The sequence below is a fragment of the Eulemur rufifrons genome, chromosome 9 (assembly GCF_041146395.1).
Source record: "Eulemur rufifrons isolate Redbay chromosome 9, OSU_ERuf_1, whole genome shotgun sequence".
Taxonomy (NCBI): domain Eukaryota; kingdom Metazoa; phylum Chordata; class Mammalia; order Primates; family Lemuridae; genus Eulemur; species Eulemur rufifrons.
The window spans coordinates 34646740-34671034 of NC_090991.1; the positions used below are offsets into that span (position 1 = coordinate 34646740).

Sequence of the window (24295 nt, forward strand, 5' to 3'; positions counted from 1 at the left end):
AGACACCAGCGAAGGGTCTCAAGTGGGGCCTCTGAATGCTATAGCCAAGATAAGGAGGCCAAGGGGTCCGGCTTTAATCCCAAACTCTCAGCCGTTATCACCCAAACCCGAGCCGCCGACGCGGTGACCGCTGCAAGTCTTTCCGGCAAAGTAGGCCGCTTAGCTACAGCGGTGCTCGTCCTCCGGGGTCCCTGTATCGTTTTGCCATTCCCCAGGCTTGGGCTAAGGACAAGAAGGAGGTCAGGAAGAGCATTCCAAACTTCCAAGGGGCCCAGGAGAAGTGAAAGCTTCTCCTGCTTCCTCAAGCCTCCGGCTCAGCCCTGCTCGCTCGGCCTGGGCGCTGTGGATCGGCCTCTGCAGTTTCGCCAGGAAGCAGGCCGGGCTGAGCTCGCGGCGAAGACCCATTGCAATAATTGTTTTTCACACACAACTTCCAACCCTTCCCCCCATTTCCGCCCCAACCAGGAGACTTGCAAAGCTCGAGTAAGGGAAAAGCAACTCAATCTTTAATCATCTCATCCAGAGTTAAAATAATAATGATGATAGGGAGAAGGACACAAATAGAGAGACTAAGCCCACCCCAAGAAAGTGGGTAAAAAGCTCAATCCTCTCCTCTAAAAGGCTGAACCCTACGAGTGAGCCACGGCCAGGGTTTCTTTCTCTCCCGGCGGTTGCGGCGAGTCAGCGGGGAGGCTGTCGCCGCCGCCATGGCTGTCTTCGGCCCGCGCTCCCGCCGATCGCCGGGAGGTGGCGCGCTCTGCTCAGAGGCCAACGCCAACCTTCTCCCTGTTTCTCCCCCTTCTCCCTTTTCCCCCTCTCTCGGAGGCTCACATTGAATCGGCCCTAACGATTCTCGGATCGTCATTATTTGTAACCATAGAGCATGAATTACCTCTTGAGGTCATCAGCGAGAATTTACGACTGGTCAACAAAAGCACGTGATTCCCTAACGCCCCCCCATCCCCCTTCCAACCCCCCCCATATTTGGCCGCATACATAGCAAAACGAAGTACAGTGCATCGCTATAATTCATTAATACATCATAAATCGTGAAGCACAGGGTTATAACGACCACGATCCACAAATCAAGCCCTCCAAAATCACCCAAATGAGCTCGTACTTTGTAAACTCCTTCTCGGGGCGTTATCCAAATGGCCCGGACTATCAGTTGCTAAATTATGGCAGTGGCAGCTCTCTGAGCGGCTCTTACAGGGATCCCGCTGCCATGCACACCGGCTCTTACGGCTACAATTACAATGGGATGGACCTCAGCGTCAACCGCTCCTCGGCCTCCTCCAGCCACTTTGGGGCGGTGGGCGAGAGCTCGCGCGCCTTCCCCACGCCCGCCCAGGAGCCCCGCTTCAGGCAAGCGGCGTCGAGCTGCTCCCTGTCCTCGCCTGAGTCCCTGCCTTGCACCAACGGCGACAGCCACGGCGCCAAGCCCTCTGCTTCGTCCCCCTCCGACCAGGCAACCCCGGCCAGCTCCAGCGCCAATTTCACCGAAATAGACGAGGCCAGCGCGTCCTCGGAGCCTGAGGAAGCCGGGAGCCAGCTAAGCAGCCCGAGCCTAGCTCGGGCGCAGCCAGAGCCCATGGCCACCTCCACAGCCGCGCCCGAGGGGCAGACTCCGCAGATATTCCCCTGGATGAGGAAGCTTCACATCAGCCATGGTAATTCTCTCTGTCTCTCTTTTTTGTCTTCCCAGCTTTCCTTCTCTGCATTTGGGGGGGGGGGGGCGAGGAGAGCTTGGCTTTTCCTCAAATATAGATTTATTTTTCCAAGGGGGAGAAGTCTCTAAGAGGGTCCTCAAGGCTTTGTGGACAGAGCCAGACAGGGTTTCCAACTGGGAGGGGGGTATTTTTAATAATTTGTTTCCAGCTTCTCTTAGGTTTTATTCGCTTAGCTGCACCAGCTTTAGAATGAAGGATGGGTTTTATGTAATGTGGGGAAATGTCCTTCTTACCCCCGAAATTTTGAGATTGCCTCTAGCAAAGAAGGGGACAGCAGTAAAATGAGCTTTCCAGGGCAAAAGTGCAAGCTCTCTCCTCCCTCCCGGGGCGAGCGACCGCCTGAGCCCAGCCAAGGGTGAGGCTCTGGCAGGGAGCAAGAGACAAAGCCGGGCGCATTCGCTGCCGGCAGAAGTGGGGGCTGCAGGAGAAGGGGGTGCAGAAATCCAGTCTGGATGTCGGCATTTGGAGTAGGGAGGATTGGAGCTGTGGTGAGCTGGGTGCTGGGGACGCCTGGGTCCTGCTCCCCCGCCCCCTCCTACCCAGTGCCCCCTCCCTTGACCGGAATAACGTTGTCTTGCGGCTCTACTCTTTCTGCTCCAGATATGACCGGGCCAGATGGGAAAAGGGCTCGGACCGCGTATACCCGCTACCAGACCCTGGAGCTGGAGAAAGAGTTTCACTTCAACCGCTACCTGACCCGGCGGCGGCGCATCGAGATCGCCCACGCACTCTGCCTGTCCGAGCGCCAGATCAAGATCTGGTTCCAGAACCGGCGCATGAAGTGGAAGAAGGACAACAAACTGAAAAGTATGAGCCTGGCTACAGCCGGCAGCGCCTTCCAGCCCTGAGCCTGCCCAGAGGAGCCCCAGGCGGCCCAAGAGCCCAGACACCCCAGCCCCAGCCCCTCTCATCCTCCCCGCGCTGCGGCCGCCCGCTGGGGACCGGTTCCCACAGCCTGCCTCGCCCTGGCCTTGTGTTACAATTTTTCGTTTGGTCTTAGGTCTTCCTATGGCTCCCTCTCTCCTGGACTGGTTATCTTGTTATTATTGTTAATAATAATTATTATTATTATTTTCCCTCCATGCTCCCCACTCCTTTCCGATGGCCCCAAATCCGCCAGTGTTTCTGAATGTTCGTGTCTGTGGTTGCAGTCCTTCCCCCAGGGGGAAAAGAAAAGAAATTCGCATGTTTAATGTGAACTTTCCCCTTCCCATCTGTGTTCTAACTTATTTATAAAAGGATGATCACTGTATTTTGAGTTTCAGCTGGAAACTTCTCTAAGGGGCGGCCGTTGAGGTGGGGTAGCGCCGCAGCACGGGGCCCAGCTGAGCTGGCCTGGGAGATGGAGTCCATGACTGTGTCTCTTTTCACCCTCCTTCTCCTCCCCTCTCCCCACTTCCCAGGCCCAGGTCTCCCAGGGGCTTGGTCCTGGGGTGGGAAGGGGCTAGAGAGAAGCAAAGGGGTGATGCTGAGAAGAGCAAAGGAAAACAGTGAGATTTAAGTTCCTGCTGCCTGGGTAGGCCCCACAAGGCCTGATCTGGGAGTATAAGGAAACAAAAATTATCTTCAGTGTAAAATGTCTTGTGTATTTCTCTGTGAATCCATGGGTCTGGCTAGAGGGCCCAAAACTTGTAAATATGGGAATAGTCTAGGTCAGACCCATCTTTTCCTCCTTACCCATTTCGCTTCCAAGACCATTTGTAGTGAGCGAGTGGACGCTGTGCTACGTGTGAAATCTGTCTTTGCCGGGCCTGTCTCAGTGATTCGCTTTTGGTATTTGTAGCTTTCCTTGAAGTCAAATAAATGTTTCCCCCACTCCACTACCCTTCCACTTGTCTTTTCTGATGGGGGGGGGTCTACCTCTCCAATCACCAGGCACACCCTAGACCATTCTCTATAGATCTGGGGTATAGAAAAAGGAATGTAGGATGCTTCCCAGCAGCCACTCTCAGCTACCTAAGTCACTGGCTTGGTCAACGGTGTTTGGGCCAGGGAACAGGCCTTCATGCCTGGGGGACTGAGAGGCCCAGAAACCCCATGTGGGGCTGGGGCATGAGAAAGGCTGAGCTGGACTTCATTCTGGCCTTCCATCAGCTGGCCAGCAAAGCCTCTGGAAAACTCTTTAGGGAAAGTAATTTGGGTCTAAGTCCTAAGCAGGAGGCTCCTGGCCTTTTGGAAGTGGTAGAGGCCTGCCCAGCTCCCTTTTCCCTGCTACAAATCCCAATTCAGTTCTGCCACTAAGGCAAAAAGAAAAAAAATCAGGTCAATTTCAAAGGTTTTGTCTTACCACCTTCAGCTTTCTCTACACTTATCTAGGGCTCCTTCTCTCCAGGGCCTAACTGATCTTCATTCTTGATTAGCAGTTGGGGTCCCTCCTGAAAGACCCCTGGTTCCCCCTCCAGCCAGACTGGCCCAGGGCCAGGGCCCAGTCCACCTCCATCCAAGTTAGCCTCCACCCTGAGCACAAGAGTCAAGTCTTGACACTTACCCGGTCAATCCCTTCCAGCTTGGCCCAACTTCTGACTGGATATGGGGGGAGGGGGAGCTGGTGAGGAGGCAGCCGAGGGTCCTGGAGGCTCTACTGGGCCCTCCTTCCCCTTCACCCCTTGACTTTGTCCCCCTTTGTCGATAGCAAACTATCCCAAAAGTCGCTATGACATTTAGATGTCAAATGGATAGGGGTTTTATCTCGAAGTTAGATCGTAAAAATCGCCGAGAAGTCAGACAGATACCCCTCACTGGCTCGAGAAAGTCACGTGAGGTCCATAAAGTTAGTTTTATGGTTTTGGGGAGTTGACACCGCGCGGTATATTTCACATTCTCCAGAATGTTAAGTGACACTTTAACTGCTCGCTGTGGTGGGGAAGGGGGCAGAGGTAGGTGAGCGCTCTCCCAGCCTAGAGCAGCCGGACCAGCCCAGAAGGCGGCGGCCAGGCCAGCACTCCCGCAGTAAGTCGCCTCCAGCTTTCGCTTTCTCCCCTTGCAATTCTGGGGCTTGGGACTGGAGGAAGGAAATTTTGCCTCCAGCAGGGCTGTGAGGTGCTGTAGGGGAAATTTAGCCTGTTTTTGGCAGCCAGTTCTGAAAAACTGGGTGCCTAAAGTGGGAACATTTATTTCAATAAGGCCTCAGTGGTCAGGCGCCTGGTTTTTATTTGCAGGAGTGTCTGACTCTGTGGGGAAAGGGGGTTGTGTGAGCTCCGTGTTCCTTCGGTGCCCTTGGAAATTTAGGGGACAAGAATGAGGGGTGTGTATTGCTGAAAGAAGGGACCATTCTGGGGGCTGTTTCACTGTTGGATATCTTCAGACAGATATCCTTCCACCCTGGGGAGGTGGTGGGATGAAACTTTATGACATTCATTTGTCAGGGGTGTGTGGGGGTGCGCCGCTGGGCACTTTTATACATCTGAGCTGAGAAAAAGCACCAGGGGAAGTGGCTGCTGTGGGCTGTCTTGCCCTGGGGTACTCGCTGGCTTTCAGATCTTTGAACCTTATAAGAAAGGGTCCCTCCAGTTCTCCATGGCTTCATCAGGGCTGTCCAGGATGGGGAGCACAGCGCTTTTGCACCCACCTTTAGCCTTTTGGTCCCAAGCTAACCCATCTGCTTGGCTCTAAGTAGGCTCTCTAAGGAGATCAGAGTAGGGAGGACACAGAGGGGGCAATCCCCTGCGTTCCAAAATCTAATTCCTGGCCAGGAGTAGGGGAAGGGGAGAGCTTCTTCCCTTGCCTAGAGGAGTCAGGTGTTTGAATAGATCTCTGACAAGCCCTTCATAAATAAAACCTGCTCAAGAACACAGATCTCAACTGTCAGGAGGGAATAAAGAGACTCAGGAGCCAGGAGAGAATATTGCAAAGGTGCTCTTTTTTCTCTCCTCTTCTTTCCTTTTCTCTCCTGGGCACACCCTCAAAGACCCCTTTGTTTTGTGGCACCACAAACCAGAGGGACTTCAGGATTTGACCCTAGAGGGCCTGTTATTTTCTAAGGAAAATTTACCCTTAATCTAAAAGCCATAGGCCTCTTCCTCACCAAATTAAACATCCTCTCCCTATTTTAAGACCCATGGGGCCAAACACCCTGTCACTACTGCCTTCCCCAGCCCACCATCTCTTGATTCAGTTCACCAAATCCCTGTGGATAGTCCGTGGGATTGGATATATGGCACCTTGAGGGGCTTCTGATCTTTGGGACAAGGAAGGGGTCATAAGGCTCCCTGGTTCCCATTAGGGGACATTGAAACTCTCCCCCTCTTCTCTTTCTCCTGAAGCCACTTTATTCCCTGAGCTCTTCCGTCTCTGCCCAAGCCTAACTTACAGGAGACCCTTAACAGGATTTGAGAGCAGAGTCACCCTGGTTTGAAGACACATCATCCCAAGAATGATGGGACATTTGTGTCCCTTGGAAAGGAGATTCTGGTCAGCTCCAAAAGGATCTCCAGCACCATTTAAAATATTAAGAAATTTTGGAGGCATAGCGGGCTTCCACTATCTACAAGGCAAAGGGGTTGAGAGAGGTGCGGAGGAAGAGCAAAGCAGGGGGAGATCTGACCTAGGGCCTCCTGGGGAACCCCATTCCTACTGTGGCCCTGGGCTCACTCTAATGTGCTTCCGTCTCTGATCCCAAAACCCTAAACAATCAGGCCTGCCCCTGAAGATTTTTTTTTTTTTTTTTTTTTTGCTCCCCTCTCATGTTAGTTCTGCCCGCTGTTAGAGAGTACAGGGGGCCAATGGCCCAGGAACACCTGCTGGGCATAACTGGACAGATTTTCCAGAATGGCAAAGAGAAGCCCTGGGCAGGGGTGCCTGCTTCCACCTCAGGGACCAAACCCTTGGAAGGTTTCGTCTCTCACTCTAATCGGATCCTAGAGAAGACACCCTGGCTGGACTTTCCTCTTCCTCTCTTTGGCTCTCTTGGCAACCTTCCTCCTGGAACCCAACTAGGACAAGCTGGGGGAAGGGATGAGAGGTGTGAAGCGGTTTCTGTTGTAAAGAACTCTGTCCTCTGCCCCAGACTTATGCCCTTCCCTCCCACCTTCACCTTCCCCAAGTCATCTCTCTCCGGGAAAGCTGCCCTACTCTCTCTCCAACCTGCTTCCTCTCCCCTGCTGGTCCAGGCTTCAACCTTCTAAACTACAAGCCAACACCCTCTGGCCAAATCCTCAACTTGGGACAGGACCCAGGAGGTGGCAGCTGGGGACTAAGGCTGCAGTTTCCCTTTTTCCTCTGAGGCCAGCCTGGCCACTACTCAGTGGACAATTTGATTTTGATTTTTTTGTTTTCTTTTATTTGATTATTTGTTTTGTTTTGTTTCTCTGAGGCCAAGGGGTGGGAGGAAGTATAAAGAAGTGTAAACAGGAAAGCCAGCCGGCCTAGAGTTCCAAGCGCCCATATTTCATCGGCTTCCTCTCCATAACTGTGGCAGGGACATTTAACCCTTCCCTGACTGTGAAAAGCTATTCACTGACAGTTGGTGGGGCAGAATGTGGAGATCCATGAGGAAGTTCCTTTCCCTGCCCGGTTCCTTTATCCCTGGGATCTGGATACTGGGGAGGACGCAAAAGATTCAGAGCAAAAAAGACGACAGACTGCTCAACACAATCCCCAAACTCAGTCTCTTCCCAGGACTGCTCTCCCCTGCATGGGCTCCCAGCTTGGGGACCAACCTGGCCAACCTTGGTGGATATGGCTAGCAAGAACCCAATCCTCTCTTTTAGGGGAGAGGCTACTGGTAATCCTCCCCATTTTTGGAGTTTCTCAGAGTAATTGGATTTTGAGGCTGGGATCTGCCCACAGCGGGATTTATCGATTGCTGCAGCGCTGTTACACATCCATATTAATTAACCCAGACAGGCCTGGAAACCAAGCTGTTTGAGAAGGGGGGGGAGAAGGGAGAAATGGGGGCCCCTTAAGGAGAATGGACATTTCTCCCTAAGTGTCCCTGAGGCCCAGACTGGAGAGTTGTTCCCCACCAGAATCCTGTGGCCTTCCCCAAGCTTGAAGTCTCTGGAGTTCACAGCAAGGGTAAGAGTGACTTTGTCTTCACATTTGGACTCCACACACGTCTCCTAGGGGGTGGAATTAAACACCTCCCAGGCTGGTTCCTGCAGTCCCTGCCCCACTCCTCCTTGCCTCTAGTTGGTTTCCCAGCCCTCTAATGCTGTGTTTTTGGCGGCTGTTATCATTGCAACCTTTCTAGAGGGGTTAACGCCCCCTCCTCACCGTCCTTGCAACTTTCCAAAGGTAGAAACTTTTGATGGTTTTCGGGTTTGTTTTGTTTCAGTGTCCCGTTTGTTGCTGGTGGTAGTGATGATGTTATGGTCTTCCCCTTTCTCCTATCCCTCCCTCCAAAAAGTGATTAAAATCTGTTAAAGGATTTAATTAAGAGAGTTAAATGAAAAGGAAGGAGGCGCAAATGAGTTGGGGGAAAAAACCCACACCAAAGCTATTCTCAACGATTAAATCGCCATTTTAACAATATAATGGAGTTTGCATCCTGAAAGGGGAAATCAACGCTCATATCTCATCAATAATTCATAGAGTCTGGGATCACACAGAGGTCAGCAGACGGGGGCCGCAGCGCCGGCCTACATGGGGCTCCAAGCCGAGGCCGCATACATTACAGGCGGCTACCGGCCGCACTGCCGCTGCCACCTCCGCCGCTCCAGGCCGGGGGCGGGGGCGTGCGACAGGTTCAGGCGGATCTTTCATTCTTTCTTGGCGAATTCACTGAGACTGGGATTGTAGGTTCTAAGAGGAAGAGGAGAATTTGGGGGCCTGGAGACGATTGAACTTCAGGCAATTCGGCAACCTGTCGGATGCCGAAAATCACCTCCTGCTCAAGTTTTAATTTCTCTTTTTCTGTCTCCCTTCTTCCATTCTTTTCCCCTTTCTCTATGATTTAGGCATCTCTTGTCCTGTCTCTTCTCTCCCTAAATTTCCCCTTGGAGAGAAAAATGCACTTTCTGCAGCATCCTCTAGCTTCACCTGCCTGGACACGGCTTCCAGGCTGCTAGGCCACGCTCTGGCCTTGCTCTGGGGGCCGGCAGCCCGGGAGTGGATTCGGGCTAAGCCCACGCAGCTGCTGCCTGGGCTGCTGCCTCTCAGGACCGCAGGTGGCTTTGGTTGCAGCGATCCCTAACCTTGCAGCCCGGTGGGGTAGGGATGAATCCGTCTAGGGAGGAAAGGTACCTTGTCAGCCCCAGATCGGCTTGCCTAACGGAGAGATGACCCAGGCCAGATGGAAAGGTGGGGAGTCAGCATGGGAAGAAGCATTTAGGGGAGAAGTGGAAGGAAAGCGTCAGCGTGGGGGGCGTCTTCTCTTCGGGAGATTTGAAGGCAAGATGAAGGATAATCCCTATATTCCTATATCGGGGCTTCTGCAGGCTTGTTCTATTCTTTCTCTGTGCATCTCTGTAACTCGCTTTCTTTTCTGCTTTCCAACTCCTAAGGGCCCCTAGGGAAGAAAGAGCGAAACCCGTCCGAACCGTGAGAGGTGGGGTCCTAGAAGGCGATATTTGGGCGGAAGGAAAACCGAAAGCGCGCGCGGGTCAACTGCACACGACCGCTGCGCTGAACAAGCCGCAGAGCCTGTAACATCCCCAAGCTGCCAGTAGAGTCCGCCTTAGACCAAGTTCACAGCCAGGGTAGGGCCTCCGAGGCGCCAGCGATCGGCCGCGCAAGGTGGCCCCGGGCCCTGCATTGTTGGGACACTGAGCTCTCCCTCCAGCCCTATGGGCACAGTGGCTCCCTCTGCTCCCTAGGATCCCCTGCTCCAAGCTCTCCCTACTGGAGTGAAAAACTCCAGAAATACCATTGTCTAGATCAGCCAACAGGACCCCCTCTCCCAGCAACTTCGGCCTCACTCTGCGGGCCAAGCATGAGGAAGAGTGGGTGGTCAAAAGCGCTTCCAAGTATTCCAACGGAAAAGATTGGTGAAAATGCGGGAAGTGGGGTCGGCGGCGTTTTTTCCAAGGAGATTTAATAGTCAAAGACTCCTCTTCCCCAAGTCTAGGGCCCTGGGGGTGGAGGTGGGGGTGGATAACATTGGCAAAGGGGGAGGGGTAAGGAAGGCGTTTTGTGCTTGGGTTTCTGCAGCCGGCGTAGCAGAATGAGACCCTGGGCTGTGAGACCAGTGTTATTGCTGGAGGGGTCGCAAAGTTGGAGGGTCAAAAGTTTACAGCTTGCGTGAGCTGCCGCGAAGGCGTCTAGCGGCGGGGGCGGGGTGGGAGGGTGAGAGAGGGGGAGGGGGCCGTGTGTGTGAAGAGAGAAGGACAGAGCAAGGGATACTCAAGGTAAGGAAGACTTAGGAGCTGGGGGAAGTGGGGGAGCAGAATTGGGCAAGGAGGAGGCAGCTATCTGGGGGAGGAGAAAGTGAGGAAGGAAGAAATCCTCCTTCAAAAACCGAGCTGCGCCGGTGGTGGTGGCGGTGGTGGTGAGCTGCACAAAAGAGAGGCTCAGGGCATGGTGAATCCTCCGCCCATTTTCTCTCCCAAAGACAACCTTTGAATCACCATATTAAATTTAATTAAAACCTACCCAGCCGCACACATTTTTAAAATTCAATTACCCACAAGTCTTTGCAGGACTTTTGTTGAGGCCAAAGAAAGCTTCCAAGGTAAAGAAAGGTTTGATTCTCACCAACACCAGCCCCACCTTGCTTGCCCTAAAGGGGTCAAACTGCTGGCTCCTCCCCCTCCCTGATCCCCCCAACAGAGGTAGGCTTGTTTTCAAGAACCCCTAACCCCAAGGCTGGCTCTAGGCCGCTGGGGTCCATGACCACGGGCCAGCACTGGAGGCTTTCCAGACTCCTATTCCTCTTTCCAAATTGTTGGGGTATTAGAACTCGGATATTGAAAGGTTAGCTTGCTAATTCTCTCACTCTCTCCCCAAACCTCCATTTGTATGTTCATCCTGACTCCCTCTCTTCGTATTTGAACAAGGGAGGGGAAAGGCAAAGGAAAAATACCAAATGGCCTCATGGAGATCTTTTTAACTGGAGTTGAAACAGGCGACCTGAAATGAACCTTGAATCCATGCATTAAGCTTAGCTCATAAGTGAAATGCCTAGAGAGACTCTGTAATTATAACACCAGGGCATATGCCTATTTTGGGTCTTTAAATGACTGTTGCCTTATGAGATGTCATCATATTCTCTTCTAAGCATTTAATATAGGAGGTGCACTGTGGGTGTTTGTCCTCCCAGGGTGGAGATAACCTGAGAGTTTCTGTAAAGATGCCTTTTGAAATATGGCAAGAAGAGACAAATATTTAATATCAAATTTCAACCAGTTTGACCCCAGTTTTCTTACTAAACCAACTGGGTACAGGTCCCTATTTCTACTTAGTCCTCAGGTGAGTTTCTCTGGGGTGTCAGGCCAGGGAGGAATTCCTGGAGTCCTAAGGAGGTAAAAGGCAAAGCCTGAACTGGGTCTCCTTTTCCTCCCTTTCAGAACAATATGTTAGCAAATTTAGGGATATGTGGAATAGACTAGAGCAGCCCAAGGTCCTGGGCTAGACGGGCCTCAGGATAGGGAAGAGGTGTCATCTGCTATCCCAGACCAAGCTGGGTGCTTTGGGGGGCTCTTTCCAGACCTCTCTGTATTAGGGGGATACCACTCTGCCCACTCTCCCCTTAGGTCTAAGCCTGGTCTCAGCCTCCAGACTTGAATTGCGTGGAAGGGAAGTCACCTCTGCTGGTCCCTTGGAGGTTGGAGAAAGGGAGAAATGTGTCATAGGTAACCCACAAGATTATAATCCTGGAGAGACCAGCCCATGAAAATCTCACTATTTTAAATGTCTCCTGGATTTGCTCCTCAACCTCCTGTGGTAGTGATGGAGGTAGGCAATGGAGTTACTGAGAACTTTTTGGGGGAGTGGGAGGGAGATATTGTTTTGTTTTAAAAGGACAATTAAAGCCTTTGAAAGCCATGTGTCCAGCTTTGACCAGTTCCATCCAGACCCTCTCTCAGGGTTCTATTTCGCTCAACCTTGCTGGACTATGGGCCAGAATCTTGGCCCAAGAGGTGAAGAGGTCATTTCTGGGCCCTGGAGCCTCCAAAGTTTTTGCAGAAATGGGTGTACCCTGGTACTTAGGGGAGCAAATAAAGCAGATGGAGTGTGCAATGGGGTCAGGACATAGGCCCTACTGGTACAGGCATTTAGGGAGAAGGTTGAGGGAAGGGGCCTCTGGCTCAGGCCTACTCTCTGGGGCAAAGATGCCCAAGGCTGAATTTTCAGTTTTCCCTGTGCCAGCCTCCTTCTCAGGCTTCAAAAGTATCCCCCATTGCATCCTACCCTCTCCCTGGAACAGAGCTGACAAAAATATAGGAATGATAAAAAATCAAAGCAGGAGTGGGCTGGCTGAATCCTATCCAAATGGGACTTTTTTTTGGGGGGGGGGGTAGGTGAGGAAAACAGAAGGTTTGGCTAAAAATCGAGCTCTAGAGAGGATAAGCTGAATCAAATTCCTGCTCTGTCATTTTTCTCCCAAGTAATGACCTACGCAAAATTCAATATGACCGAGCGAACTGCGCGAGCGTGTTATAGTAACTGCCTGCTCGTGGGGGAGGCCCGGAGAGGGGTGAACCACAGGTCACGGCGTCTAAAAATTATTAAAATGTTCGAGAGCCTCGTGACGCGCCTTGCTGTTTAACAAAGACTGCCAAAGTATGAGATTAATACGAAAAACTTGCGCTTCAAAAACAAAAACACACTAAAAAAAAAAAAAAAAGTCTTGTTCCGGCCTCCGAGGGGGCCCGTGGCTCCTCTGCCCGCAGCCGCGGTTCGGTTTTCCGGACACACAATAGTGGACAAGAGCGAGCTCAGCTGTTGCCCAGCGGGTCCGCGGGCGGGTCGGCGGCCGGGAGGGCGCGGGTAGCGGCCCGGTGAGTACTCTTGCCCTCTTCCCCTCTCGGCCTGCCTCTCCTCCACCCCGCTGCTGATGCGCTCGGGAATCGCCGCTGCTGCACCCTTCGGTTTCCCTTCCTCGCTGCATCCCTTCCTTCCCGCCGACAAAAGGTGGATGATTCCTGGCGGGCTGGGCACGCCCAGGACGGCGGGAGGGGGGGCTGGGCAGCAAGAGGTCACACCAGCAACCTGTGGCTGCCAGGATAAGGTCGCCGGCCAGCCGCTGAACCCCCGGGAGCGAAGGGGAGGTGGTTCCAAACGCGCGCGAGCCCCTGTTCTTATTTTATTATTGTGCGCATTGCTGTTAGTATTCTGGGGGGAGAGGGGAGAGGCAGCCTCCCGTTCCCGCGAAACTCGTCCTGGGAGTGGCTGATAAACCCTGTCCTCCACCTCTGGTGGCTGGAGGGGGGTGGGGAGCTGCGGGGTTTTGGTGGGATTGGCAGGTGGCTGCTCCCAGTGCGCAGAAGAGAAAATCTTTGCTCTCTGGCCCTAGGATTAACCATGCCCAACCCCACAGTGGTGCTGCCCCCATTCCTGTCTCTTGGGGTGCTCAGGGTACCTGGGCGGTATCCCTTGTGAAGTGTAGAGCAACAGAGAGGCCCAGTGGCTGGCCCAGCTGCCTTCGCAAATTTCCGAAACGCCGACGGGTTGGACGGGTTTCCGAGAGCGGGCGAGTTGAGGACAGGAGGTATGGGGTGGAGGAGGGGCCTGGCCGGTTGGAGTGGATCCTGGAGCCCCTGAGTGGCCTTTGAGAAAACTTGGAAAGGTCCTTGCTTGACGCTAGGGAGCTGGTGGGGATCCTAACAGCACATTTTGTCTGTGGGCCTAGGGCCAGACTTCAGTCTCCTGAAGGCCCCAAATGGGGGTCTGAGATTACCTATTGGATCCCTCTTGGCAAAGATAGCAGCTACAGTGTAATAGTTTGCTTTTCTTCCCTCAAATATGTATGAATCCAACCTGGCTGGGAGTGTTAATGTTAGAAATCAGGCCCAGAGGCCAACATTGGCAATGCCGAGATGAGGGATTTTAAAAAATCAGAGGGTCTCTGGACCTAGTTGTGGGCAGGTGGGAGCTCTCCTCCTACCCACCTACAAGGGTCCCAGGACTGGGGTTAGGCAGAGACCTCTGGAGTGTGGTAGTTAGAGGGTTGTTTTTGTTTTGTTGCTGTATTTGTGAATTAAATTGATATTATTCTGACTTGCTCACTAGAGATGCAAGTATTTCTCAGATCTAGAGATTTAGGTAGGGAGTCTGGTGCAGAGGAGGCTTCTGTGCAAACTGTTTCACAATGTTGCAGATTTCACAGTCTAAGCCTCAGTACCCTCCAGCCCAATCCCCAGTCTCCCAGTTTAGTAGATTCACCAGTTCCTGGGAACCCCAGGAAGTCAGTTCAGAAACCCCAGATCCCCATTTTGGCTCTACCACCAGTAACCCAAGCAGGTGTCTGGGCAAGTTTGTGTGTTCAGACTAGAGGACCCGCCTGGGGCTAGGGAGGTGGAGAAATGGGGTTCCTCCCCACACCTCCAGGGGATTGTCTCCCTCTTCTGGCCCCCAGGAGGTGTGGGAGGCTGGGAGGGGCTGGCATATCATCTGGCTGCATCTTTTATGGTTCCTCATTGCCCTTCATTCGGAAATGAAACGCCTTTGATCTTTTTCTCAGGTTGTAAACGGAATTGCCCGTCATTAAATATCCGGGGCCCCATCTGCTTGGTCTCCCAGCATTTTTCTTTACAGCTGTTTCTCTCTCTTTTTACCATTGAATTTTTCCAAAAGGACTTTTATTACACCCCCTTCACACCCAGCCTCCTCTCCCTCCTCTCTTCGCTGAGAGGCGCTTTGGAAAATATCTAGATATTCGTTTGATCGAAAACTAAAGGCTTAGAGGGGGCACGGAGGAGCCGATTGGGGTTTTGTTTTTTCTTTAAAAAAAAAAAAAAGTCCTGGGGGGGAGGGGAGGGGAGCGAGGGCACCCAGAAAGGCCTGAATCTGACTTCGCGGCAGCCTCAGAATGACCCTTCCTCCTTTTGTGCTTAGCTAATGTTTACATCTCATAATTCATGCGCCAGAGAGTTGCACAGCGGCCGCGAGGTTCGCGTCCCTTTGCGAACCGGCTGCTTCTATTTCTCTCTAATGGAAGAGCAGAGTTGAAAACCTTGTAATCCCAAGAATGGACCCGCAGTGCCTTTTTCTGCTCCCAGAGCTCAAAACTAGAACAAAACGAAATAAAATCAAAGCACTCAAACCACTCCCCAAACGAAGAACGCGCGGAAAGTAGGAGAACTGGAAAATTTCTGGGCCAAGAAGATCTGTCTGTCTTCTGTATATACCCTGTAGATCCGAATTTGTGTAAGGAATTTTGTGGTCACAAATTCGTATCTAGGGGAATATGTAGTTGACATAAACACTCCGCTCATTTTTTTCCAGAAGAAAAATATATCTATTATTTTTCTAAATGAGGACAATCCGGTGACTGACCACGCGAAGATTCCTTCCTTTTTCTTTCTTTCTCTTTCTTTTCCTCCCTCAACTGATTAGAGACGGAGGAATCATCTACCTGAACTCTACATCCGTGCCCCTGGGAGCCTTGGTCCTTTCCACTTTCCTTAAGACGTTAATGTTGCTGATGATGTTTTTAATTTATGCTTTTGCCCAAAGCCCACCTATTTTCTATTCTGGGCTCAGCAAGGCTTTATTGGAAATCCCCCAAAAATGACTGTTGTTTTCAGTGTACTAAGGCAAAGGAAATTCGCTTTACAAACGGATGCTGAAGTCGCCTTTCCGTTTGGGTTCAGAACAAGATGCCCTGGACATACGCGATTTGGGGGCGGGATGGGTGTTATTGTTTGTGGGGGTCACCTCTGGTTCTTCTAACCCCAGCGTCACAAAGATGTGAGATTTCCATTCGCCGCGGAGGCGGCGGAATTAGCGGTTATTAGAACGTTTCAGCGCCATGGTTAGTATTGCTCGGGTGGTTCTGGAAGTAGCAAATTGCTACCCAATTTTGCTCTCAAAAGTTGCAGGTTTTTTACTCCAGCGCTCATCTTTAGTGTGGGAAACCAAGTCGTTTCTCCCGGCTTGGGCCGTGAGGCGGGTAAAGGGAGGAGTGGATAGCAGAAGGGGTACAGAGCTACTGACTGACACAGCCAAGCTAATCGCGCAGCTAAATGCTATTTGGAAGGCAAGGTCTCCCCGAATTAGTGCATGAATTTCCTATCGATCCGCCCGCAGTTCCATTCATCTCTGACAAGTCCCTCTGCGCACCCGCCCTCTAGCTCTCCATGCCTTCTCTCGCACCCCCTGCCCCTCCCATCCCATCCGGCTACAGAGAAAAGCCCCAGGTTCTGTGCCCCTCGCTCCATATGTGTTCCCCTTTCAAAGCGAGCCCCCAACCCACCGATCACTTAATTCCTCACACAGATGCAGGGTGCGTGGGCTCCCTCCCGCCTTGGGAGGAACTGGGGGCCTATGGAAGGCAGAGCATGCTGGGCAGAGGGGAGGCAGGACAGGAGGGGCTACACCTGGAGCCCCAACTTCTGAGGGGATACAGGGATTGCGCTTTACCCAGCGCCCCAACAGGCCCTCCAGTCGCAACCTTCTCGCTCCCGGCGAGAGCTTTCTTTCTCTCTCGCGCTCTCTCTCTCTCCCTCTCTCGCATCCCAGAGAGAGCAAGGCGAGGAGGGGGTCGCCCCTCAGGAGCCCTATGTAAATCCTGGTGTTGGGTGGGTGGGGAGGGGGAAGAGAAGGGGAAATAAACCTCTTTGGCTAGAGTAGGGTCCGGGTGAGCAGATTTCCTTATCCGGGAATCGCAGGCGGGGCGGCCATTGGCTCGGAGGATCACGTGGGCCCCTAACTTTGTTCACTTGACAGTAAGTAGGAGGGCTTTCGGAAACAGGAAAACGAGTCAGGGGTCGGAATAAATTTTAGTATATTTTGTGGGCAATTCCCAGAAATTAATGGCTATGAGTTCTTTTTTGATCAACTCAAACTATGTCGATCCCAAGTTCCCTCCGTGCGAGGAATATTCACAGAGCGATTACCTACCCAGCGACCACTCGCCCGGGTACTACGCCGGCGGCCAGAGGCGAGAGAGCAGCTTCCAGCCGGAGGCGGGCTTCGGGCGGCGCGCGGCGTGCACCGTGCAGCGCTACGCGGCCTGCCGGGACCCTGGGCCCCCGCCGCCTCCGCCACCACCCCCACCGCCCCTGCCACCGCCCGGGCTGTCCCCTCGGGCTCCTGCGCCGCCACCCGCCGGGGCCCTCCTCCCGGAGCCCGGCCAGCGCTGCGAGGCGGTCAGCAGCAGCCCCCCGCCGCCTCCCTGCGCCCAGAACCCCCTGCACCCCAGCCCGTCCCACTCCGCGTGCAAAGAGCCGGTCGTCTACCCCTGGATGCGCAAAGTTCACGTGAGCACGGGTGAGTGCGTGGGCACCCCTTCCCCCTCCCACCCCTGGAGCTTTACACCGAAGGGGCCTCCGAGGCGTTGGGGGGGGGGGAGTGGTGAGCTGGGGGAAGCCAATTGTCCTCGCTATAAACTCGCCATTGCCAGAGATTTACGGTCGCCTGTTTTCAGAGCCACATAATTACATCCCCCATAAATTTTTATGGCCTGGTGGGCCCTGCGCCTTTGAAGTCGGTTCCCCATCCTCTTCGCCATTCTCACCAGCGACTTTTTCGCCAGGGAGATGCAGTCTCAGTGAAGTTGGAAGTTGGGGAGGGGTGTGGGAGGTGGGGGAGGAGAAGGAGGAGGAGGTGATCCGTATTTAAGCAGAGTTGAGTCAACTCCCGGTATTTACTTTTTCCTTTCCTCCAGTCTGACTCCTTGGCTGGAGAAGTGGGCAAAAGTTTTTACCCGGGGCAGGCACTGCTTGGAATCCGAGAGCAAGGGGGGCGGGGGTGAACTAAACAGAGGAAAGGTTTAGGGAAGCCCCCTCCCTCTTTTCCACCCCTCATTCTCCCATTCCAGGGGGGCTCTGGCCAAGCGGGAGAGTGGAGCCATTCAAACCCTGGGGAGGTTCCTCACTCCTCTCCCCCAGACACCCAAACAGCAACAACAAGGACAGCACAACCCTCCAAAACTTGGGGATCTCTTTCTTTTCCTTGGGTCCTGCTTTCTTCCCTTTTTGGTTTTTTCCCCCTTTGAAGGAAGCAGAGGTGGCGGGAGAGGGAGGGAGGGAGGGAGACACTGTGTTAGCTGGAAGAAAAGGCTCTCCCTCCTCCCTTTCGGGGGCAATAAAACTTTCTCTTTCTCCCTCTCTCTGTGTGTGTCCAGTAAACCCCAATTACGCCGGCGGGGAGCCCAAGCGCTCTCGGACCGCCTACACTCGCCAGCAGGTCTTGGAGCTGGAGAAGGAATTTCACTACAACCGCTACCTGACTCGGCGCCGGAGGGTGGAGATCGCTCACGCGCTCTGCCTCTCCGAGCGCCAGATCAAGATCTGGTTCCAGAACCGGCGCATGAAGTGGAAAAAAGACCACAAGTTGCCCAACACCAAGATCCGCTCGGGTGGCACCGCAGGCGCAGCCGGAGGGCCCCCTGGCCGGCCCAACGGAGGCCCCCCCGCGCTCTAGTGCCCCCCTCGCGGGGAGCCGTGAACCTCGGGGTGGCGGTGGGCAGCGAGCGCGGAGGTTTGGGGGCGGGAGGGGGCCCTGAGGCCTGGGGCTGGAAAAACCTACCTGCCCTCCCCCAACTTTATCTATATAGGAATAAATGCAGAAGAGGGGGAGGGGAAGCTTTATTTATAGAAATGACAATAGGGAGCCGGAGAGGCCCCCCAGAAGCAAGGTTCAAGTCTCCTGCTTTCTTCCTTAAAAGAAAGGAAGGAAGAAAATAAGAAAGAGAGAGAAAGAAAGAAAAGAAAAAGGAAGAAGGAAGAAAGAAAAAAAAAAAACAGAAAGAGAAATAGGAGGAGGCTGCAGCTCCTCGTTTTCAGCTTTGGTGAAGATGGATCCACGTTTCATCTTTAATCACGCCAGGCCCAGGCCCATCTGTCTTGTTTACTCTGCCGAGGAGAGGACGGGTCTCGGTGGCGACCATTACCTCGACACCCAGCTAACAAATGAGGCCCGGCTCCGCCGCCGCCGCCTCTGCTGCTGCCGCTGCTGGAAGACAGCCTGGATTTTCTTTCTTTGTCCCCCACTCCTGACACCCAGCGAAAGCACCCTCTGACTGCCAGATAGCGCAGTGTTTTGGCCACGGTAACAAACACATACACAACCTCCCTCCTCCTCCGTGCCCTTCATGGGGGAACTGTGACTGCTCACCCCCTTCCACCTTGGGGCTGGGGGGGGAGGGTGGGGAATAGAAGGAAGGGAACAAGTCGGGGAGAGGGCAGCCTTGACAACACAGGAGCGAGCGGGCAGGGAAATTGAGTCCAAGGAAAAAAGAGAGACTCAGACCGGGAGGGCCTTCCTCTGGAAGGCCAAGCCATGCCTGGCAGGCTGAGGGGCCACTTGAATTCTGGGAGCCTGTACCACGCTCTCACCAATCCAGAGTTGTACAGTGGAGGCCTCTCTCCTAGACTGAAAATGAATGTGAAACTAGGAAATAAAATGTTGTGTCCCTCCCAGTGTGGGAGGAGGATGTTGCAGAGCCCTCTTCCATAGTTTATCATTGTTGCATCGTTTATTATTATTATTACTATTATTATTATTGCTATTATTTTATGTCATGTGCGTCCTCTCTCCTTTTCTCTTTCTGACATTCCAAATCAGGCCCCTTCCCATTTCTGGGGCTGCCTGAGTCTAGAACCTTTCGTTGGTGTGAAATTGTGTGTCCTGTACAGAGTGACAATAGAAATAAATGTTTGGTTTCTTGTGACCAGCACAGCGTGTTTTTGTTGAAACCTTGATGTAAAGATATGGACAAATGCCACCCAGCATATATTTTAAGCACTCCAGTGGGTTCAGCCTCACATTGTATGTGGTTGAAGATTTTCGTCAACGAGTCTGATGGGAATTTCTATCTCAGAGGACTCCAAATTGTGGTAGCTCATTTGTTTTCTTTTGGGGGTGGGTGTGTTTTGTTTGGGGCTTTTAATTTTTTCCCTCCAGTCCAAAAATGGATTGAAAGGACTGGGAGGACTGATTCCAGTCCCTAATGGGGGAAAATGTTTCATTGTAGGACACAAGAGGCTTAAGTATGGAAAAGCCTTTCATATCATGATTTATTTGTCATAAGCAAATAAAATGCGGTTAAGCTGTCTCCTACTAGACAGACGGATCTTTGGTTATTAAAGTTCCGAGAGAGGATTCTGCGTGCGAGGCCGGCCTCTTTCCTCCCAGCATAAGAAGGTATCACTTTCCTCTGAGGTGTTTAAGGCTTTAATGAGTCTAATTTTTTGCACAGATGTTTCTGGGTGTTTGCAGGTTTTCAGAGTATTTTTATATTACAAAGGAGCTAGCCGGTGCCATAGCTCAAACTCTGACAAGCAAATAGATAATCAAGAAGACAAATGGCCTCTTTTGTGAAGCCCTGCTCCTGTATTAATTTTCATTTTCTTTCTCGTAGAAAGTATCGAAAGTACGACTGGGGACCAAATAGCTTTTTGTCTCTGAGGTCCCAGTCACCCCTAGAATAGAGTGGGGGAAGGGGAAAGGGGTGCGGGTGACCCTTAGAAGCTCTGTCAGGCTTGGGCCGCTTTTGTGCAGCACCATGGAAAAGTTCTAAGGTCTGGGGACTCCAGCCTTCAGGTCTCTGGTCTGGTGGTGGCCCAGGGTGCAGCCACCTCACCTCCAAAAAGCTCAGGGTTCCGGAGAGCATATGCAATTAAAAGTCGTTTTTTTCCATCCCATCTCCTTTCAGAAAATAAAAAGAGCCAATCCCATCCATACGTTTTATTCTTATTTATTTTGCTTTCCTCTGGTTTGCAGCGCCCGGTAGTTGGAGGCTGAGTAGGGCCAGGAACCGATGGGGCCGGTGTCCCCAGCGAGGGAAATGGTGGTTGAACTACCCGTTTAAATGCTGCTGGGAGAGTCATAAAAAAATTACCCTGGACCTGGAGGACAAGAGGGGCAAGGGCGAGCTTTGTTTGGTAGGATCTCGGTGTGATGTTTTTAGCTGCAAGGGGATGCGGCAGCCCTTAGTCTAGGGGGAAAATAGTTCTTTAAAAGCATATGCCCCCCCAGGAATGTCTCTAAAGAACCAAATCAAAGCTGCTCCTTGGAAGGTATGAATAGAATTTTAAAAAAGAGATTTCTATGGAGCTTAAAGTTCACAGCCATTCTGTGGTAGACAAGAGCTAAGAAAAATGTGAGAATTATACAGAAAACCATTAATCACTTCTTTTCTTTAAATACGTATCCTCTCTCCTTTGTTATTATTCAACAGCAAATCTCTGCAGACCGGCTGTTGGGGGAAAAAAGTGTTAGCCGTCTCTCCCGGATCTGCAAGGGGGAAAAATTTTGGAACCATAAAGTTGAAAACTTTTTTCTCTCAGTTTGGAAGAAGCCGTTCGTCATGAATGGGATCTGCGGAGCTCAGGCCAGAGGAGGCGAGAGGCGCAAAGGTAACAAAGCCCTGGTCCCGGGCTGGTGGTTTTTTGGTTTTTTTTTAAAATCGTTTTATGAGCTCTTTTCACAAGCGAAAGAAGAAATACTCTCTCGCCTCCTCCTTTTTCTTTTTCAACTATCTTTGCTGGGTTTTTATGGTGGATGCTTCGGCAGGTTTGCTGCCTTTTATGATGACTGATGCTTGGGTCAGAGGGAGAGAGAGGGGCCTAGAGACCTGGAGAGTGTTTGAACTGGTTGGGACAGAGGTGTCAGGGCCCCTGAAAAAGCCCAGAAAAGAAAGTTGTTTGTGAGGCAGCTCAGAAGAGCTTTTCTGATTTTGGAAAACGCAGGTGGGCCTGGTGAGCCCCAGCATGTGTGCAGGGGTATGACTACAGAGGTGCACATGTGGTCCTTGTGTTCCTGTGACTCTGGCTGTCTGCACTGGGGGCTTCTGTCTCCTATGCCTGTTTACCGGTGAGATGTTGTCACTGCTGCCAGTTCTCGGATGGAATGCCCCAGCCTTGGAGTGGGTATAAGTGGATGTGTTCGTTTTTTCTTCTTTTGTCTAGCTTGGGATTCTAGACAAATACGTGCTACTCTGTGGAGCAGGAAACTGCTCAGTTCACGAGGCGATGTGCATTGACGCAGAAATATTCCTCTTCTGCTCTGCCCCCCTGGCCTTCTTCCTGAAGTGTTAGCTTTGGTTTCCTCTTGTTCTCTTGGTTTAGGGGCTCTGCTCTCCTCTGGGGCCCTGCTCCTCAGGTCCAGGGAGTCAGTGCGCTCTGCAGCAGACCAGAATGTGCCGGCCCTTTTTCCCTGAGGCCTCACTTAGGGTTTGGAGGCGGGAGGCTGGCAGGAGAGAGAGTTCATGGAGAGGCCACGTTTTCTAGGCGATTAGCTCAGTATTAGAACCACAAAATGACCTCGGAAGCCCCTTGACCTCTCTGAGACTGGACATTGTGCTGGCTCTTGCCTCCTGCCCAGGAGGGAAAGTCACACCTCTGCAGGGAGGAGTCCTTGGGCTGTCATATGTCCCATCTTCTCCATCCCCCCTCTAGCCTCCAAACCCTTCTTTGCTAACTTGGAATTTCTGGGTTATTTTTCTATTATTGTCCATTGAGGAGAAAAGGAATAAAAACTGTAGCCTGAGGGTCCAGTTGGGGGAGAAAAGAAGGGTACTGATCTGTCTTTCTGTACCCAGACCCTTCCCTAGGCCAGGCACCAACCACCTCCTCCTGCCATGTCCAGTTCATCCCTCCTTTCCTATTTCTGCTTGGAGGGAGCTGAGGGAAGAAAGACAAAGAGAGAAGACATGAGATGTTGGAGGGGCTCAATCCACAGGGCTTCAGAAGGCCAGAGGAATAAGCTCCTGGCTTGTAAGGAGAGAAAGTCTCCCACCAAGAATATTCCTTTGGAGGTTGCCATCTCTCTGAGGGCTGACATCCAAATCCACAGCCTCTGGACCCATTTTCTGAAGTTCCTTTGTTTAGGAAGCTATCTATAATCATCTTTTCCTTCTTGCCCTAATCCACAGCTCCCAGGTACAGAGCCCCTCAGTGCCTCACCCATCGGGGAGCAAGAGAAATGGGAGGAGGATCAGTGTGGGCTGTTCTGACCACTTTCCAGGGCCAGCTCTGCCATGTTAACCAAAGTTTCCAGAAACTTAATTTTAAGAGATGGGGGAGGATTTGCTAGGAGGTAAGCCCCGAAATCTATAGTCTATTTGCTGTATCTTGAAAATCATACCAGCAGCCATCCTTTTAGGGAGAGACAGAGACAAAGAGGGAGAGAGACAGACAGACAGACAGACTCCGGCTGGAAAGAGGAAATGCTCCCCTCGGGTTAAGATTAGGAGAGGCAGAAGCTTGCTGGGATATGTGTGGGTTGTTGGTTTACATTTTGCAAATTGTTTCCTGTAATTTGGGGACTCTGTCTCAGGCAAGAAATAACTGGAGTGGTTGGTATCCTCTCCTTTGTCCCTGGGTGGCATAAGTGTAGGGGCTGGAGGCCTCAGGAAGGAAAGAGGATGAGCAGAAAGGCAAGCTGGGTCCCTCCTGGACTGAAAATATTTTGGGATCAGGGGAGATGTGTGTTCATTACCTCTAAGGGCAGATAACCAATTGTGGACCCTTTATAGGCCCAAGTGACAAAGACCTAGTTGCCTGGGACTTTTCAAAGTGCTCTCTGCAATGTGAGGATTAGTGGCTTACCAAAGCAAAAGAGGAGAGGGATCACAGTCAAGGAAGGTTGGGGTTCTCTAAAGGGTTTCAGCCTCACAGGCCCAAACTGCAAGATCTCCCCTCTCCTTCACTCCCAGACAACTCTAGTGCTGCCCTAGTCCTCCCAATCTTTTGACCTTTCTCCCTCTTTTCCTCCCAGTTTCCTGGGCCCTCTCTACTCTCTCTCCTACTTTCACCTGCCTGGCCTGGGCAGACGGGGCTGCCGAGTCCTGCCAGAGCCCTCCGAGGCAGCCCCCAGCACCAGCGGCGGGCGGTCGCAGTGGTGGTTGCGGGTCTCCTCGAGAAGCGGAGGCTGAGGAGGGGGTCTGGTTGGAAAACGGAGTTGGGAAGTTTCCCAGCGTGAGTTGAGCGCTGACGGATTTGTGATCAGCCATAAAACCGGCGCGTTCAGATTCGTAAATCAATCTCGCCTTTCTCACAGTCTAAACGTTCGCTTTATCGGCAGCAAGAAAGCGCTCAACTCGCGCTCAGGCGCTTGTTTATTTGAACATAGAGATTCCCAGGGTCTGCAAAGAGTGTGGGCATTTTAACAGAACCTGTCCCGAGTGCCTTCTCGTCATTTTGCTGTTCTTTTTCTTGTCTTTAAAAATAATATTATCTCAGTTTCCGAGATTGCTGTCTTCCCATGTCCAGCATATTATATTCATACTCTCATTCACATTCATTCTCTCTCTCTCTTTCTCTCTCTCTCCCTCCCTCCTATTTTTGTTTTAGACTTTAGCGCAGTGTTTTTCTTTGGAGGACCATTTTTTAATGGATATGTGGCCAGAACTTTGCCTGGAGTTGCCCTCGCTGGAGCCGGGATCAGGCTGAATTCAATACCAGTCTGTGTTTTGTATCTGGACAATCAAAGCCGACCACCCCCTCCCTTGCAGAGTCTGGGCCCCGCCGGCGCCCCCACCCCGTGTGGCGCGAGCGGGATTTCAGCGCCTTTGGTAGGGG

General features: G+C 52.2%; 3 protein-coding genes across 7 annotated transcripts in view; all 3 read left to right on the plus strand.

Annotated features, from left to right (window-relative positions):
* The first annotated feature begins 1011 nt into the window (after positions 1-1011).
* HOXB5 (homeobox B5) lies at positions 1012-3550 on the plus strand. The gene is made up of 2 exons (XM_069481275.1): positions 1012-1670; positions 2331-3550. Exons 1-2 carry the CDS (start codon positions 1109-1111, stop codon positions 2576-2578), a joined length of 810 nt encoding a protein of 269 aa, XP_069337376.1. The 5' UTR covers positions 1012-1108; the 3' UTR covers positions 2579-3550.
* Positions 3551-4566: 1016 nt separating this feature from the next.
* The window catches only part of HOXB3 (homeobox B3), a 41499-nt gene continuing 21770 nt past the window's right edge, over positions 4567-24295 (plus strand). The window contains exons 1-2 of one of the 5 annotated variants that reach the window (XM_069481277.1): positions 4567-4679; positions 20953-21130. The gene's annotated coding sequence lies outside the window, so the exon portion shown is untranslated. Of the gene's footprint in view, positions 4680-12518; positions 12608-19857; positions 19917-20512; positions 21131-24295 lie in introns of those variants that run through there. The other 4 variants (XM_069481279.1, XM_069481282.1, XM_069481281.1 and 1 more) reach the window with 4 other exon arrangements.
* HOXB4 (homeobox B4) lies at positions 16583-18194 on the plus strand. Its single transcript, XM_069481276.1, has 2 exons — positions 16583-17039; positions 17896-18194. Exons 1-2 carry the CDS (start codon positions 16583-16585, stop codon positions 18192-18194), a joined length of 756 nt encoding a protein of 251 aa, XP_069337377.1.

Coding starts and splice junctions, on each gene's coding strand:
- HOXB4 (XM_069481276.1), top strand. CDS start 16,583: ATGGCTATGAGTTCTTTTTTGATCAACTCAAACTATGTCGATCCCAAG. Junction 17,040..17,895: donor CAAAGTTCACGTGAGCACGG/GTGAGTGCGTGG, acceptor GTGTGTGTCCAG/TAAACCCCAATTACGCCGGC.
- HOXB5 (XM_069481275.1), top strand. CDS start 1,109: ATGAGCTCGTACTTTGTAAACTCCTTCTCGGGGCGTTATCCAAATGGC. Junction 1,671..2,330: donor GAAGCTTCACATCAGCCATG/GTAATTCTCTCT, acceptor TTTCTGCTCCAG/ATATGACCGGGCCAGATGGG.